General features: G+C 47.6%; 1 protein-coding gene and 1 long non-coding RNA gene across 4 annotated transcripts in view; one reads left to right on the forward strand and one right to left on the reverse strand.

The window, feature by feature from the left end:
* Positions 1 to 7,891, reverse strand: part of LAMA5 (laminin subunit alpha 5) — a 163,579-nt gene extending 155,688 nt beyond the window's left edge. For all 3 annotated transcript variants that reach the window (XM_039498142.1, XM_039498141.1, XM_039498140.1), the window contains exon 1: positions 7,310 to 7,891. In XM_039498142.1, coding sequence (XP_039354076.1) covers positions 7,310 to 7,609 — 300 coding nt within the window. In that variant the 5' untranslated portion in view covers positions 7,610 to 7,891. The remainder of the gene's footprint in view (positions 1 to 7,309) is intronic.
* Positions 6,501 to 12,466, forward strand: LOC120380409. The gene is made up of 3 exons (XR_005587758.1): positions 6,501 to 6,597; positions 9,948 to 10,060; positions 12,119 to 12,466. It is a non-coding gene; the product is annotated as an uncharacterized LOC120380409 (long non-coding RNA).
* Positions 12,467 to 12,939: the final 473 nt, after the last annotated feature.

The raw sequence follows: 12,939 nt of genomic DNA on the forward strand, positions 1-12,939 counted from the left end.
GTTTGCGGAGCACTGTCTTGGAACCCAGACAGCAGTCTCTTCATCTGAAGTTTAATCAGAAAGTCACTTTTTACCGATAAAAGCCTAATGTGGTTTATCTTCTGTTCTGTCTTTAGTCCAGTGGGTGAATTCACAGCTCATTAAAGTGAGATCGCTAGCAGTGGGTAGAGCTAGTGGAATAGGTGCAAGCACTGTAAAAACTTCTCCATGCAGTTCTTTCAATTCAGTTCCGACCTGTGTAACTCCTGCAGACTACAAAAGCTACCACAGTTAAAAATGCTGGCTGCCATCTGTGAGGCTAGCATGAACTCCGAGGGCATGGCTACACTTGCGAATTGGAGTGCGTTAAAGCAGCCCAGTGCGCTCTAACTCACGACGCGTCCACACTGGCAAGCCATGGAGTCAGAGCGCTCCTGGTACTCCACCTTGGCAAGTGGAATAACGTTTGATGCGCCCCCTCTGGAGCATCGCGGCACCAGTGTGGACGTCCTGGTCTGTTAATGTGCTCTGATCGGCCTCCAGAAGTGTCCCACAATGCCTGTTCTAGCCACTCTGGTCATCAGTTTTAACTCTACTGCCCTGCCCTCAGGTGAACAACTGTCAGACCCCCCCTTTAAATTCCCCGGGAATTTTGAAAATCCCTTTCCTGTTTGCTCATCCAGGCATGGAGTGCTCTCAGCGCATCTTTCCAGGTGACCATGCCTCCACGCGCCAGGGGGTCCCCAGTATGGAGCAACGGTGAGGTGCAGGACCTCATCAGTGTTTGGGGGGAGGAAGCTATCCAGTGCCAGCTGCGCTCCAGCCATAGAAATTACGATATCTTCCGGCAGATATCAAGGGACATGATGGAAAGGGGTCATGACCGGGACGCACTGCCGTGCAGGGTTAAAGTGAAGGAGCTGCAGAATGCCTATCACAAAGCCCGCGAGGCAAACCGCCACTCCGGCGCTGTCCCTGCGACCTGTCGTTTCTACAAAGAGCTGGACACACTACTTGGGGGCGACCCCACCTCCATGCTGACTACCACCATGGACACTTCAGAGCCCAGTTCAACAAGGCAGGAGGAGTAGCAGCAAAGCGGGAGCAAGGGTGCTGAGGCGGAGGAAGACACCCTGGAATCCCTAGATGCATGCAGCCAGGAGCTGTTCTCAAGCCAGGAGAAAGGTAGCCAGTTGTGGCGGCCGGTGCTTGGGGAAGGACAAACACCAGAGGAGGTTCCCGATAAGCAGCTTTTATTTTGGGAAGGAAGTTATTCGGTGCAGGCTCTTGGGGCGAGGAGGGTTAGGGCTGCATGCATGCCTAGATGCGGAATGGGGCGTTGATGTGCTCTCACATCATGGTAATCGGCCTCAGTGATCTCTTCAAAGGTCTCAGCCAGAACTTGGGCAATGTGCTTGCACAGGTTTCTTGGGAGAGCCACTGTGGTCCTTGTCCCAGTCAGGATAATATGTCTGCGCCACTGTGCCATGAGGGGTGGGACCATTGCTGCACATAGGCAAGCTGCATATGGGCCAGGCCGGAAGCCGCATTGTGGTAGAAGACCCTCTCTTGCTTCCCAGGTCACCCTCAGCAGCGAGATATCTTCCAGGACGAACTCCTGTGGAAAATGTGGGGACGGTGTTCAGTATAGGGGCCCCCTGCAGCTGTGGCTCTCCCCAAGGCACAGAAACCCAGAGGAAAGTACAGCTCTGAAACAATCAGTCCCCCTTGACCCTGTGCTTACTCACCATTTTGGGGCTCCCGTGCGTTATGTGCGCTCGCTTTGGGACGAGCAAATTATGCTATTGTGTAGACTGTGCTTGCCCTCCTTAAGTACGGGGGAATCATTGCTGTGCCTGGTGTGAAGAATGCTGCCTCTGTTAAATGTTGCATTTTGCCTTTACAGATGCAACCTTGAGATCTCAGCCATCCGTGTTCTCACCGGCCGAGAGACTGCAAAGAATCAGGAAGGGGCCACGTAGAAGCAAAGAAGAATGCTGCATGAAGTGATGCTGATAAGCATCATGGAGCGCCAAGCGGACTCAATCCAGGTGCTCGTAGCCATGCAGGCGGAGCACTACTGCGCCACCCCTCCCCCCACAGCCCTTGCCCCCAAACGCTTTCCCTTGTGCCCCCATGTCACCTCCAACCCACTTTCCTCAACATCTGGGTTCTTATTGCCACCAGCTGCCTCCAACACCTGCAGCTTCACCACCCAGCCCTGAAAACTACAACCCTTACCCACTGCACTCAACCCCCATCACCACGCAGTACAGCCATCCTGAGGTGCAGCACTCATTGCACAGCACTCCAGACAGGAAGGCTGAGTTTGATAACAGGACATACGCAAATCTGTGATTGTACCGTTCCCCACCCCCCACCCCCTCGCCCTTTCTGTTTCCCAAGCAGTTGTGTTTCTTTTCAATAAATGGATTTTTTGGCTTTGAAAACATTCTTTATTATCGCTTAAAGTAAAAGATACCTTAGCCCAGGAAAGCAACAGGCACTGCAAGTTAGCACAGCAAACAGATTCCTTCTAACATTGGAACCACTGCACTTCACTCCTGTGCAGGGCACCAGACATTACTGGTGGCTTTCAGCCTCAAATTGCTCCCTCAAAGCATCCCTAATCCTTGCAGCCCCGTGCTGGGCCCCTCTAATAGCCCCGCTCTCTGGCTGTTCAAATTCAGCCTCCCAGTGTTGAAGCTCCGAGGTCCATGCCTGAATGAAGCTTTCACCCTTCCCTTTACAAATGTTATGGAGGGTACAGCACGCGGATATAACCACGGGGACGCTGTCATCGGCCAGGTTCAGCTTTCCATACAGAGAGCGCCAGCGGCCCTTTAAATGACCAAAAGCACACTCCACAGTCATTCTGCACCAGCTCAGCCTGTTGTTGAACTATTCCTTGCTGCTGTCAAGGCTCCCTGTGTAGTGTTTCACAAGTCACGGCATTAAAGGGTAAGCGGGATCACCAAGGATCACAATGGCCATTTCGACTTCACCTATGGTGATCTTCTGGTCTCGGAAAAAAGTCCCAGCTTGCAGCTTCCTGGACTGGCCAGTGTTCCAAAAGATGCATGTGTCATGCATCTTTCCGAGCCAGCCTGCATTAATGTCAATGAAATGCCCACGGTGATCCACAAGCGCCTGGAGAACCATAGAGAAATACCCCTTCCGATTAACGTACTCTGAGGCTAGGTGGGCTGGTGCCAGAATTGGAATATGCGTCCCATCTAGTCCCTCCGCAGTTAGGGAAACCCATTTGTGCAAAGCCAGCCACAATGGCATGCATGTTACCCAGAGTCACGGTTCTCCTGAGCAGGATGCAATTAATGGCCCTGCAAATTGCATCAACACAATTCCAACGGTCGACTTTCCCACTCCAAACTGGTTAGCGACCAATCAGTAGCTGTCTGGAGTTGCCAGCTTCCAGATTGCAATAGCCACCCACTTCTCCACCATCAGGGCAGCTCTCAATCTCATGTCCTTGCAGCCCAGGGTGTGGGCGAGCTCATCACACAGTCCCATGAAGTGGCTTTTCTCATCCAAAAGTTCAGCAGCCACTGCTCGTCATCCCAGACTCAAACAACGATGTGATCCCACCACTCAGTGCTTGTTTCCTGAGCCCAAAAGCGGCGTTCCACGGTGGTGAGCGTGTCCGTGAATGCCACAAGCAATCTCGCGTCGTATGCGTTACTCGAGTCGATATCGTTGTCGGAGTCCTCATTGTCAGTTTGGATCTTAAGGAGTAACTCGACTGCCAAACAGGACGTGCTGGCAAGACTCATCAGCATATTCCTCAGCAGTTCAGGCTCCATTCCCACAGACCGAAAGGGAAGACAGAGCGTGCAGCACAAAATGTTGAAAGATGGCGCCAAATGTGGACAGAAGCAGAGGGATTGCTGGGATGCGAACCGATGCATCATGGGACGTTGGGACAGGAACCAGAATGCCCTGCCCCCTTCCCACAAGCCACAGCACCAGAATGGGAAGAGGTGCTCTGTGGGATAGCTGCCCATAATGCACCACTCTCAATGCCGCTGCAAGTGCTGCAAATGTGGCCACGCTAGTGCATTGCAGTGTCAGTGTGGACAGACTTCAGCGCTTTCCCGACTGCGCTCTCCAAAGGCTGGTTTAACTCTAAGCACTCTACATCTGCAAGCATAGCCATGCCCTGACTTCATCATATTCCAAACAGGTCTGGAGCCTGGTGTTTAAAACTATGCCACAAACTCTGCAAGTTTCAAAGCCAGTATTATTAAACATTAAGAATTCATTGAGGCAAAAATGGTTGATTTCTCTCTCCAAAAAAATTCTATTACAATGTTAATTAACTAAAATTGTTCATGGTGGGAGAATTGATTGAACCTATTAGATTGACAAGCTACAATATTTATTAGGCAGCCAATCCAGCAAACATCTGTCCTCTTAACTACCAGGCCCCATTGAAACTTCTTGAGTACCCATCAAAACGGAATCTTGCAGCGCTCCCACCCAAAAGCCTTCCTGACCGTGGCTGCAGTTTGTGTGGAACAATGTACAAGAGAGCAGGTGAAGGGGTTAGGCAAGTAACTGGTGAAACATGAAGCATACTAGTGACTTACATTTGGAGTTTGTTACTGTTGCTTCAATCTGCTTAAATTGAACACTCCCTCCCTCCCCCACACACCTCCCTCATTGCTTTAGTCACTGGGTGGTGCTGAAATCCCTAACAGGGATGAATTGGGAACTCTGACCTTTGCACTAATACCTCTTTTTTCCCTTCCTTCCAGGTGCTGCCTGTAGTCATGGAAAGGAGCCACTACAAAAGGATTGTAAAGCTTTCAGATTGACCAAAGAATATCAGCCTAGGAAGCAGAGCTCAGATCAAAGCACTTCCATATCAAAGCTGCACAGATGGACAGGGAGGGGGTCACTATAGTATCTCAAAGTCTAAGGAACCACATTTGTTTAACTGGAAATAACTAGTAAGAATTAAGAAAACTACAGTGCTAGGGCAAGGCTGTATTTGCAAGGGCATGAGTCACACCTGCAGAGAGCACCACACAAGTCATTAGACTCCGAATGCTTTATTTTAGTCACTATTTAATGCAGTCTGTTATAAATCAGGCTAGTCACACAGAAGCATCACAGATGGCCACTGACTTCATGTCAAATGCATAGCCCTTAATGTGCAATAAACCTCCATGTTTTTAGAAGTCTCATTTTACTGGATTTACTTACCAGGTATTTAGATGCTGGCAACTGCACACAGAACAGCAAGCGTTTCTCAGTTATCTTCCTCCCTATGCATTACATTGACAATAAAAGCGCAGCACTGCAGCTCCAACAACGGATTCACGGAATCCTTACCCACATCCATCAACTACAGAAGAAGGCAGTATTTGCCCAGTTGTGTTTTATTTTAGATAAATACCTGTTGCATTAGACAGGTCTGACGCACAAGTCTGCTAACAACAGTAAAGTAATAAAATTGAAGGAGCACGGGGTGTTGGCTTTCCCACAGCAACATCCTTAAGTATGGGCCACTGACACAGGACTTTGCCCTTTAGTGGCGAGAAAATTCCAAGTAGCTAAAGCATTGCAGACTTCGGGTTTTTTAGAAGCAGATATTCCATTCAGGCCACATTCTCCTATCTGACCTGTTTGAGGGCACCAACTTCACACTAGCTGTTTTCTGAATGCTCCCTCTGCTTATTAACAGGCTGAGTAGGGTCCTATTGCTCCAGGTGAACTAGCACCATCTCTCAAAGAACCCAGGAGAAGCTACTAGCAAACAGCACATTGCTTTGCTCAGATTTGTCATTGCTTTTTTCTCATTCCACAAGAGAGTTTCAAATTCTTCTATTTGCTTCGCACTACTTGGGCTGTTCTCATGGGATTACAGCAGATCTGGGATTCACGGAACTAAAGCTCCCATTTTACAAATCCTCTTGCAACTGGTCTCCCTGCCTTCCAAGATATCCATGGCTGTTAAACAGGCTGCTATACACAGATGACTGAGTATTGCTGCATTTTTGCAGTCTGCATTCCAAGGGGATTCCTGGCTACAGGTTCCTATTGTTGGGTTAAACTGGGACACATGGGATATAGATAAAACTGTTTTTACAAGCTGATGTCAGGTGAATATTACCAATCTCCCTCAAAAAAAATCTCAACACAAGCAGTGTCTGGCTTACACACACATTATTAAATATTGGCATGATCACCAATGTCTGATCTTTGCTTTCAGACTCATTCAGCAGTCTCCACTTGCCCTGGATTTCATCAACACAGAAACTGACACCTTTAAAAATAATGTCATGGGAACCTAACAGGCTGTGTTTGGTTTGTACAATTTCTGGCAATCCTGGCGCATTTCTAGCAACCCTCGAAAAGGAACACGTGTTCCCTTTCCCCTTCAGCCTTTGAAAGAGAAACCGCACTTGGAGAATTCAGAGAAGATGCCTCCAAACAACTAGCCAAGTGACACGCTTTTTAGAAAAATGAGCGGAGAGGAAATCACCCCTCACCATCCCTTCAAAATGATCTTCCACAATCAACCCTTTCGTGGAGCTAAAGAAAACGAACACTCTGCAAAAGTGCAACTGCTATTTGCAGGGCGCAAACACAAAGGTATACACCTGGGAAAATACTAATGAAAAGCTTGTCACCCTGCTGTTTTCTGAAACACTGAATTGCTCTCCTGGTAGGTAATGGCCTAAAATGGGCCAGATAATTTGTTGCAGGATTTCCCTCTCTCGCACCCTTCTTTTCAAAAAGGAACCGCTGAGCTAATTCCACACAGCCAGTGGAGCTGAAATCGACCTTTGCAAACACATACCGAGGGAAGAAAAACAAGATCTTGATTTACACCGTGGGGAAAGAGGTAAAGAGTAAATGCATCACACAACCAGAGCCAGGCGTGTTCCTAGGGAGTTTAATGCAGCTCCGCTTTGCTAAAGCATGGGACGAAAATTGCCTAGGGACTGCTTCCAACCACCCCGCTGGGAGGCGACCCCTGGCCAGTCAGTGCAGCGGCTCAACAACCACAGAAAGTTTCCTAAACTCACACGTCCCCCCTTCGCTGGGTGGCGAGAAGAGCAAACGGGCGGAGAGGGCGCCTGGGGCAGAGCAAACACGGACCTGAACAGGCATTTCCCAAACCGCTTTGTGCGCGGCTGGCCCCAGTCACCGGCCGGCGAGCGCCTCCATTCACGGGAGAGGCGGCAGGCGCCGGGCTACCTGGGGCGGCGGGGGAGGAGCGCGGGCTCGCCACGGCCAGGGGATGCGCCAGGGGGCTCGGGGCAGGTGCCCCCGGGACAAGCTGAGCCCCGCCGGGCCCTACCTGGATGGTCTGGTTGGGGTCCCCCCCTGCCACCGGCCCGCCGACCAGCTTGCAGTACAGATCCTCCACGGCGCGGGGGCCCCGGCCGCCGCCGCGCTCCTCCCCGCAGGTGGCGGTGGCGGAGATCCGGGTGCTCTCGGCCAGGTTGAAGTAGGGCGGGTGCAGGCTGTGGCCGTTCACGTCCCCGGGCAGGGGGACCCGCGGGCGAGCCGCGCCGCCGGGCAGCGCCGCCAGCAGCAGCAGCAGCAGCGCCGCCAGGGTACCCCGGAGCCCGTCCGCCTCCAGCGCGCCCCTCGCCATTTTCACCGATGCTGCGAGGAGACGGGGGGAGAGGAAGTCGGCGGGGACGAGCCTAGCGCGGCGGCCGCTGCCCGCCGGGGCTCATCGCGTCGGGGAGAGCTGGCGGGGGAGCGGGCTGCACGCTGGGGAGCCGCCGCCGCTGCCGAGGCTGGGTGTTTGCAGCCGCTGGGCAGAGGCAGGGCTGCCTAATCAAGTGATGAGACATCAATCCCTGCCCTGCCTGCCTGCCCGCCCCTCCCCGGGGCCGGCTCCGGCTCCGGCTCCTGCCCCTGCCCCGCCGCGGCTTTGCAAACTCCTCCGGCGGCAGCCGCCCCCCGGGCCGAGGCGGGGGAGTGGCCGCGGGGTTATTCAGGCGAGTCTGCGGATTGTCTTGGCGGCCCTGGCGCGGCTGGGTTAACCCCTCCCTGTGGCAGAGCGGGGCCCCGCGCTCTCCCGGGGGAGTCACTCTCTTGGCAGAGAGCCCCCGGAGCCACTAAAGGGCCACGTTACATCCCCCCCCCGGAAAGATGGCTACAGAGCCGGGCTCCCTCTCAGTGAACAAAAGCGGCAGCCTTGTGGCACCTTAGAGACTAACACATTTATTTGGGCATAAGCTTTCGTGGGCTAGAGCCCACTTCATCAGAAACCCCGAAAGCTTGTGCCCAAGAAATGTGTTAGTCTGTACGGTGCCACCAAGACTCCTTGTTGTTGTTGCTGATCGAGACTAACACTCTGCCCCTCTGAAATCTGTTAATAATCAAAGTTAGTACAAACAAGGAGGAGTCTTTGTGGCACCTTAGAGACTAACACATTTATATGGGCATAAGCTTTCGTGGGCTAGAGCCCACTTCATCAGATGCATGGAGTGAAACATATATACCTGCTCCTGTATTTTTCACGTCACGCATCTGATTAAGTGAAAGTTTATGCCCCAGTAAATTTGTTAGTCTCTAAGGTGCCACAAGGACTCCTCCTTGTTTTTGCTGATACAGACGAACACTGTTACCACTCTGAAAGTTAGTACAGTATCACCTTTACAGCTATTTTCTGACAAATCCATGTAAATGTCATGTTCAAAATCACCTGCCCCTATTAGGTCAGCAGCTGAACTACTTGAAGGATGGGCCCAATGGGGTGAATTATTTTTTTTTTTTATGATTGATATAACCTTTACTGACCCCATGTGTCTACTTCCTGGAACTCCTGCCCTGCTGGGCTCAGCTCTACCCTCTTGTATTGTCATCCTCTTCTGATACTTGTAAAACAACATAATGGATTAGAGCAATTTTTAAATCTTCAATAAAAAAGTTTAAAAGTTACAATAAAAAGTTAGTAATAAAAATCAGATTAAAAAGTGTAATTGCCTTAGGTTAAAAACACTGAGGGGGAAAAAGCAAAATCTAATTTTCTTGTCACCGGTCATCCTGTTGGTTCATTTCTTTTTTGCCATTTCACTCAGTGAAATACTGAAAACAGAATGCTTACCTTATTCGAGTCATTTCATTTCATTTCCTGGTTCTCCTGCATTGGTTTAGAAAAATGCTGTTGTATTTGCCTCTCCAGCACCGAGGTTGTGGGGTATGTAAATGAAAGCAAAAATACTAACAGGAGATTTTATATTTTTAATAAAATAAATGTTATGGCTAAACTACATGGTAGGCTCTCTAATTTAAACATATTTAACTGATGATGTTTGCAGGATCCAGGTGCGCTAAGACCTGGATCCTGCAAACACTTATGCATGTACTTATCTTTAAGTACAGATGTCATGTACTCACACATAGACTAGTTTGCAGGGTTGTACCTGTAAAAGTAAATTTAATACCAGCATGAAACATAAAATGAGGGTAAATCTAGAATGCTGGGCCCGCTGCATTGTTCTAGGACTTGATCTGACTTTGCCATAAGCAATAGAATAATTTAATTGTGCCATAGTGGTTCTGTTTCTTAAGCCTTTGCTCTCTACTAACAGGCGGTTATGAAGTTTCTCCTCTTTCATTAGCAGTTTCCAATTATTACACATTATCCCCTTCCCCTCTTTTGTAGAATAGCCTATCTGGAGCTATTACTCTGGACAGCTTTTTTTTTTTTTTTTAATCTAAATTCGTGCTTTAGTCTTAAATTTTTTAAATGGCCACACAATTATGTGCTTAATTTGAATATTTAGCTACCATAGTTGTCCATGCAGATCAAGTGTGTCAAGGCACACACATTTTGTGCAGTACATTTGCACACTTCAGTTTTTGTACTGTAGCTATCTATCTTCATTGTTTTAAGGGGTTGTTTTGTGATCCTTTTACTTGATCTAATTTTTTTAAATAATACAATAATGCACAACACAATAATATTTATATTGCAGCACCAGTCATAGCAGGATGGGAACAATGGCATGCCATTGGAACCACCGGAAAATACTGCTTGGAGGAAGCCAGCATGACCCCAAGGACACTGCAACACACCTTGCTACAATCGGTATGATATTAGAAGCACTGACATTCCACTTGGATTAACTAGTGTGCTACTTGGAAGAGCTGGTAGGTCACTAGAAAACTCACTGTGCAGATCCAAACTGGCACGCCACCACAAGCCGGAAAGCGTTACAATGCCAGCTGTTCCTCTGCTGGCACTGCATAGCATGAGATTGTATTAGCATGACATCATGACTTGTGAAGGTACAGTGGCTAAGGGTGCTTTAGTCTGCCTGGTTCTACATGGCAAGGAAGCACTAGAGCACAGCAGCCAAGCCCATTCAATTAGCAGGGACTTCCTGCAATGCTTTCAAGTGTCTTTTAACCCCCTCCTCTTTAGGGAGCTTTATTAAGACTTAAAAATCCTCTAAGAAGTAGTTGCATTCAGAAACTGTTCCCTCCTGCTTCCCCCATTTAGGGCCAAATTCTGCTCACCTTACTTACAGGAGTAGCTCCATTTAACTGTAACTCAGCTGACTAAGAAGCAGTGTTTGTTCCTTAAAATGCACATTTAAAAGGATCATTTCCCAATGGTAAGGTTTAATAACAGTGTTTGAATATGGCAATGGTTTTTTAGTAATAGTTAACTAACGTATCCTATGTAGAAAAATCCAAAACTGCAATGGACAGGAAAATTAAAATGAACTTCCTCAAACAATATTAAATGCCCCATTCGTTATGGGACTTAAGCAATTAATTATCTGTGAATGTAAAAAAGTTAACAGTGAAAGCAGGGCATGGATTAGCAAATAACCTCTTTCTCCCGCAAAGGAATTAGGAGGCAAAACAGCAATAGCAAATCCAATCACTTTAATCCCTCTAGCGGTAGCCTCCTGTCACATAATTAATCATCCCTCCAAAATGCAATTAAGAATAGGAACTATTTATTAAGAGTGAAATCAGAGTTAACACATTTAGTAATGTAATATTAGCTGCAAGGTTTCCATGAGCAGAGGGATAGGGTACAACTGTGATGCCTGAATTTGAACAGTTTCAATTTAACTGTGGAACTGCTTTGCGTAAGGACTTGCAGTTCACATTTAAGGACAAAAAACAGGAGATCTAATGCTTCCAGATGAGCAGTGCAAATAGGGACTATGCTAAAGAAAAGTTTCCATTTGCAGAAAGTATAAGTAGTAGCGATAGGCAGAGGATTTATAACAGTGTTTATTTTATTTTGAGATTAGCTTTTTACATATTCTTCATCAAGAAAAAAGAAAATGCTATACACAAGACCAAACATTTTCACGAGCAGTAACAAATTTTGGGTCACACGTTATCTTGGTGGTGAAGAATAAAGGCTCCCAAATTAGTTACTGATTTTGAAAATTCTGCACTAAGGGCCCAATCCTAGCAAATGGTGACAGCCTCTTGTATGGTGTTTCAGTTCTAGTTCAGCAATGTGTAGGATTAGGCACTTGTACAGAACATTATTCCCAGCTGCCCAGTCTACGAAGACAGTATACTTCACACTTATATAATGCCTTTCATTTGAGCATCTCCAAGCGTGTTACAAGCATTAATTCCTCTTCACCACATGCACATTATATTTATTACAATACGCAGCAGTTTTCATTTGAGGATTTCAGTGTACTTTATAACCATGGGTAAATATCACAATCTCCACTTTACAAACAATGAAGCTGAGGCACAGAGAGGTGAAATGACTTGCCTCAGGCCACACAGAGATTCAGTGGCAGGGCCAAGAATAAAGACAGGAGTCTCCTGATTTCCATTTTGACACCCTGCCCAGTGAGCCACACTTAAGAACTGCCAGACTGGGTCAGACCCATGGTCCATCGAGTACACACCAGTGTCCCATCGCTGGGAGTGGGCAGTACCAGATGCTTCAGAGGAATGTGCAAGAAACCCCAAACAGGGCAGATATGGGATAATCTGCCCCCATGAAGGTCTCATCCTAATCCATAACAGAAAGAGATTTAAACCTTGAAACCTGAGGTTTTATATCCCTTCCAAAACTCCATTTTTAACCTTCGATATAACAATGCTGGATGTGGTCATTATTCATATAAACATCTAATCCCTCTTTGAATCTTCCTAGGTTTCTGATTGTGATGACACCACCTCTTGGCTTAATGAACCTATTAGCTGAAGCATGGGGTCAGGCACTACTAGATAGGAGGTCTTAAAGCAGAATGGGCCATCCAGTTTAGAACCTATGCCACTACTAGCAAGGTAGTCAAGTGCTGAGAAATCCCTCCTGTGGCAGTCTTGCTCAAATCCAGTTTCTGAATCTATATAACAACAACAATTGGGTTTTCAATCATACCACCATCTACTCCTCCTTAAGCCTGCTGCCTTTAAATGCATTTAACTCCCATTGAAGTCTTAATAAACTGTTAATAAATGAGATTTAGACAGCAACAAAATAATGATGTGCTCTCTAGCTTTACAGAAATCTGAGAGACTCTGGTGAAGCCTTGGTTTAGTATTTGGACATTTGGGCTTCTTGGTATTTTCCCCCCAGTTGGCATGGCCACTAGCTAGTTTATCTGGACCCAAAGTCAAGAAACAATGTCAACGCTTTCCCTCCCCTTCCCTCTTTAACATGGTGGGAAGAGGAAGCTTCCAACTCTCAGAAGCAGAAATTGTGTCTATCAACTATTGCAGCTGTACTGCTGACAGGTTCTGGAAGACGACCTGCCGTGAACAACATCGCTGTCCATTTTCATATTATATGGTGTTGATGTTGTTGATCTGAATTGGTGCTTATATTTTATTTATTTATATATGAGAGAGGGGGATGGGCCTCACACAGTGGGAGCCCAGTGAAAAAAACTGTTGCATTAGCTTGCAGTACTTCTGGGTAGAGTACCACTCTACTCTGGCACCATGGTGATGGACATAGTGTATGGATGTAGA

The sequence above is a fragment of the Mauremys reevesii genome, linkage group 13, assembly GCF_016161935.1.
Source record: "Mauremys reevesii isolate NIE-2019 linkage group 13, ASM1616193v1, whole genome shotgun sequence".
Classification (NCBI taxonomy): Eukaryota; Metazoa; Chordata; order Testudines; family Geoemydidae; genus Mauremys; species Mauremys reevesii.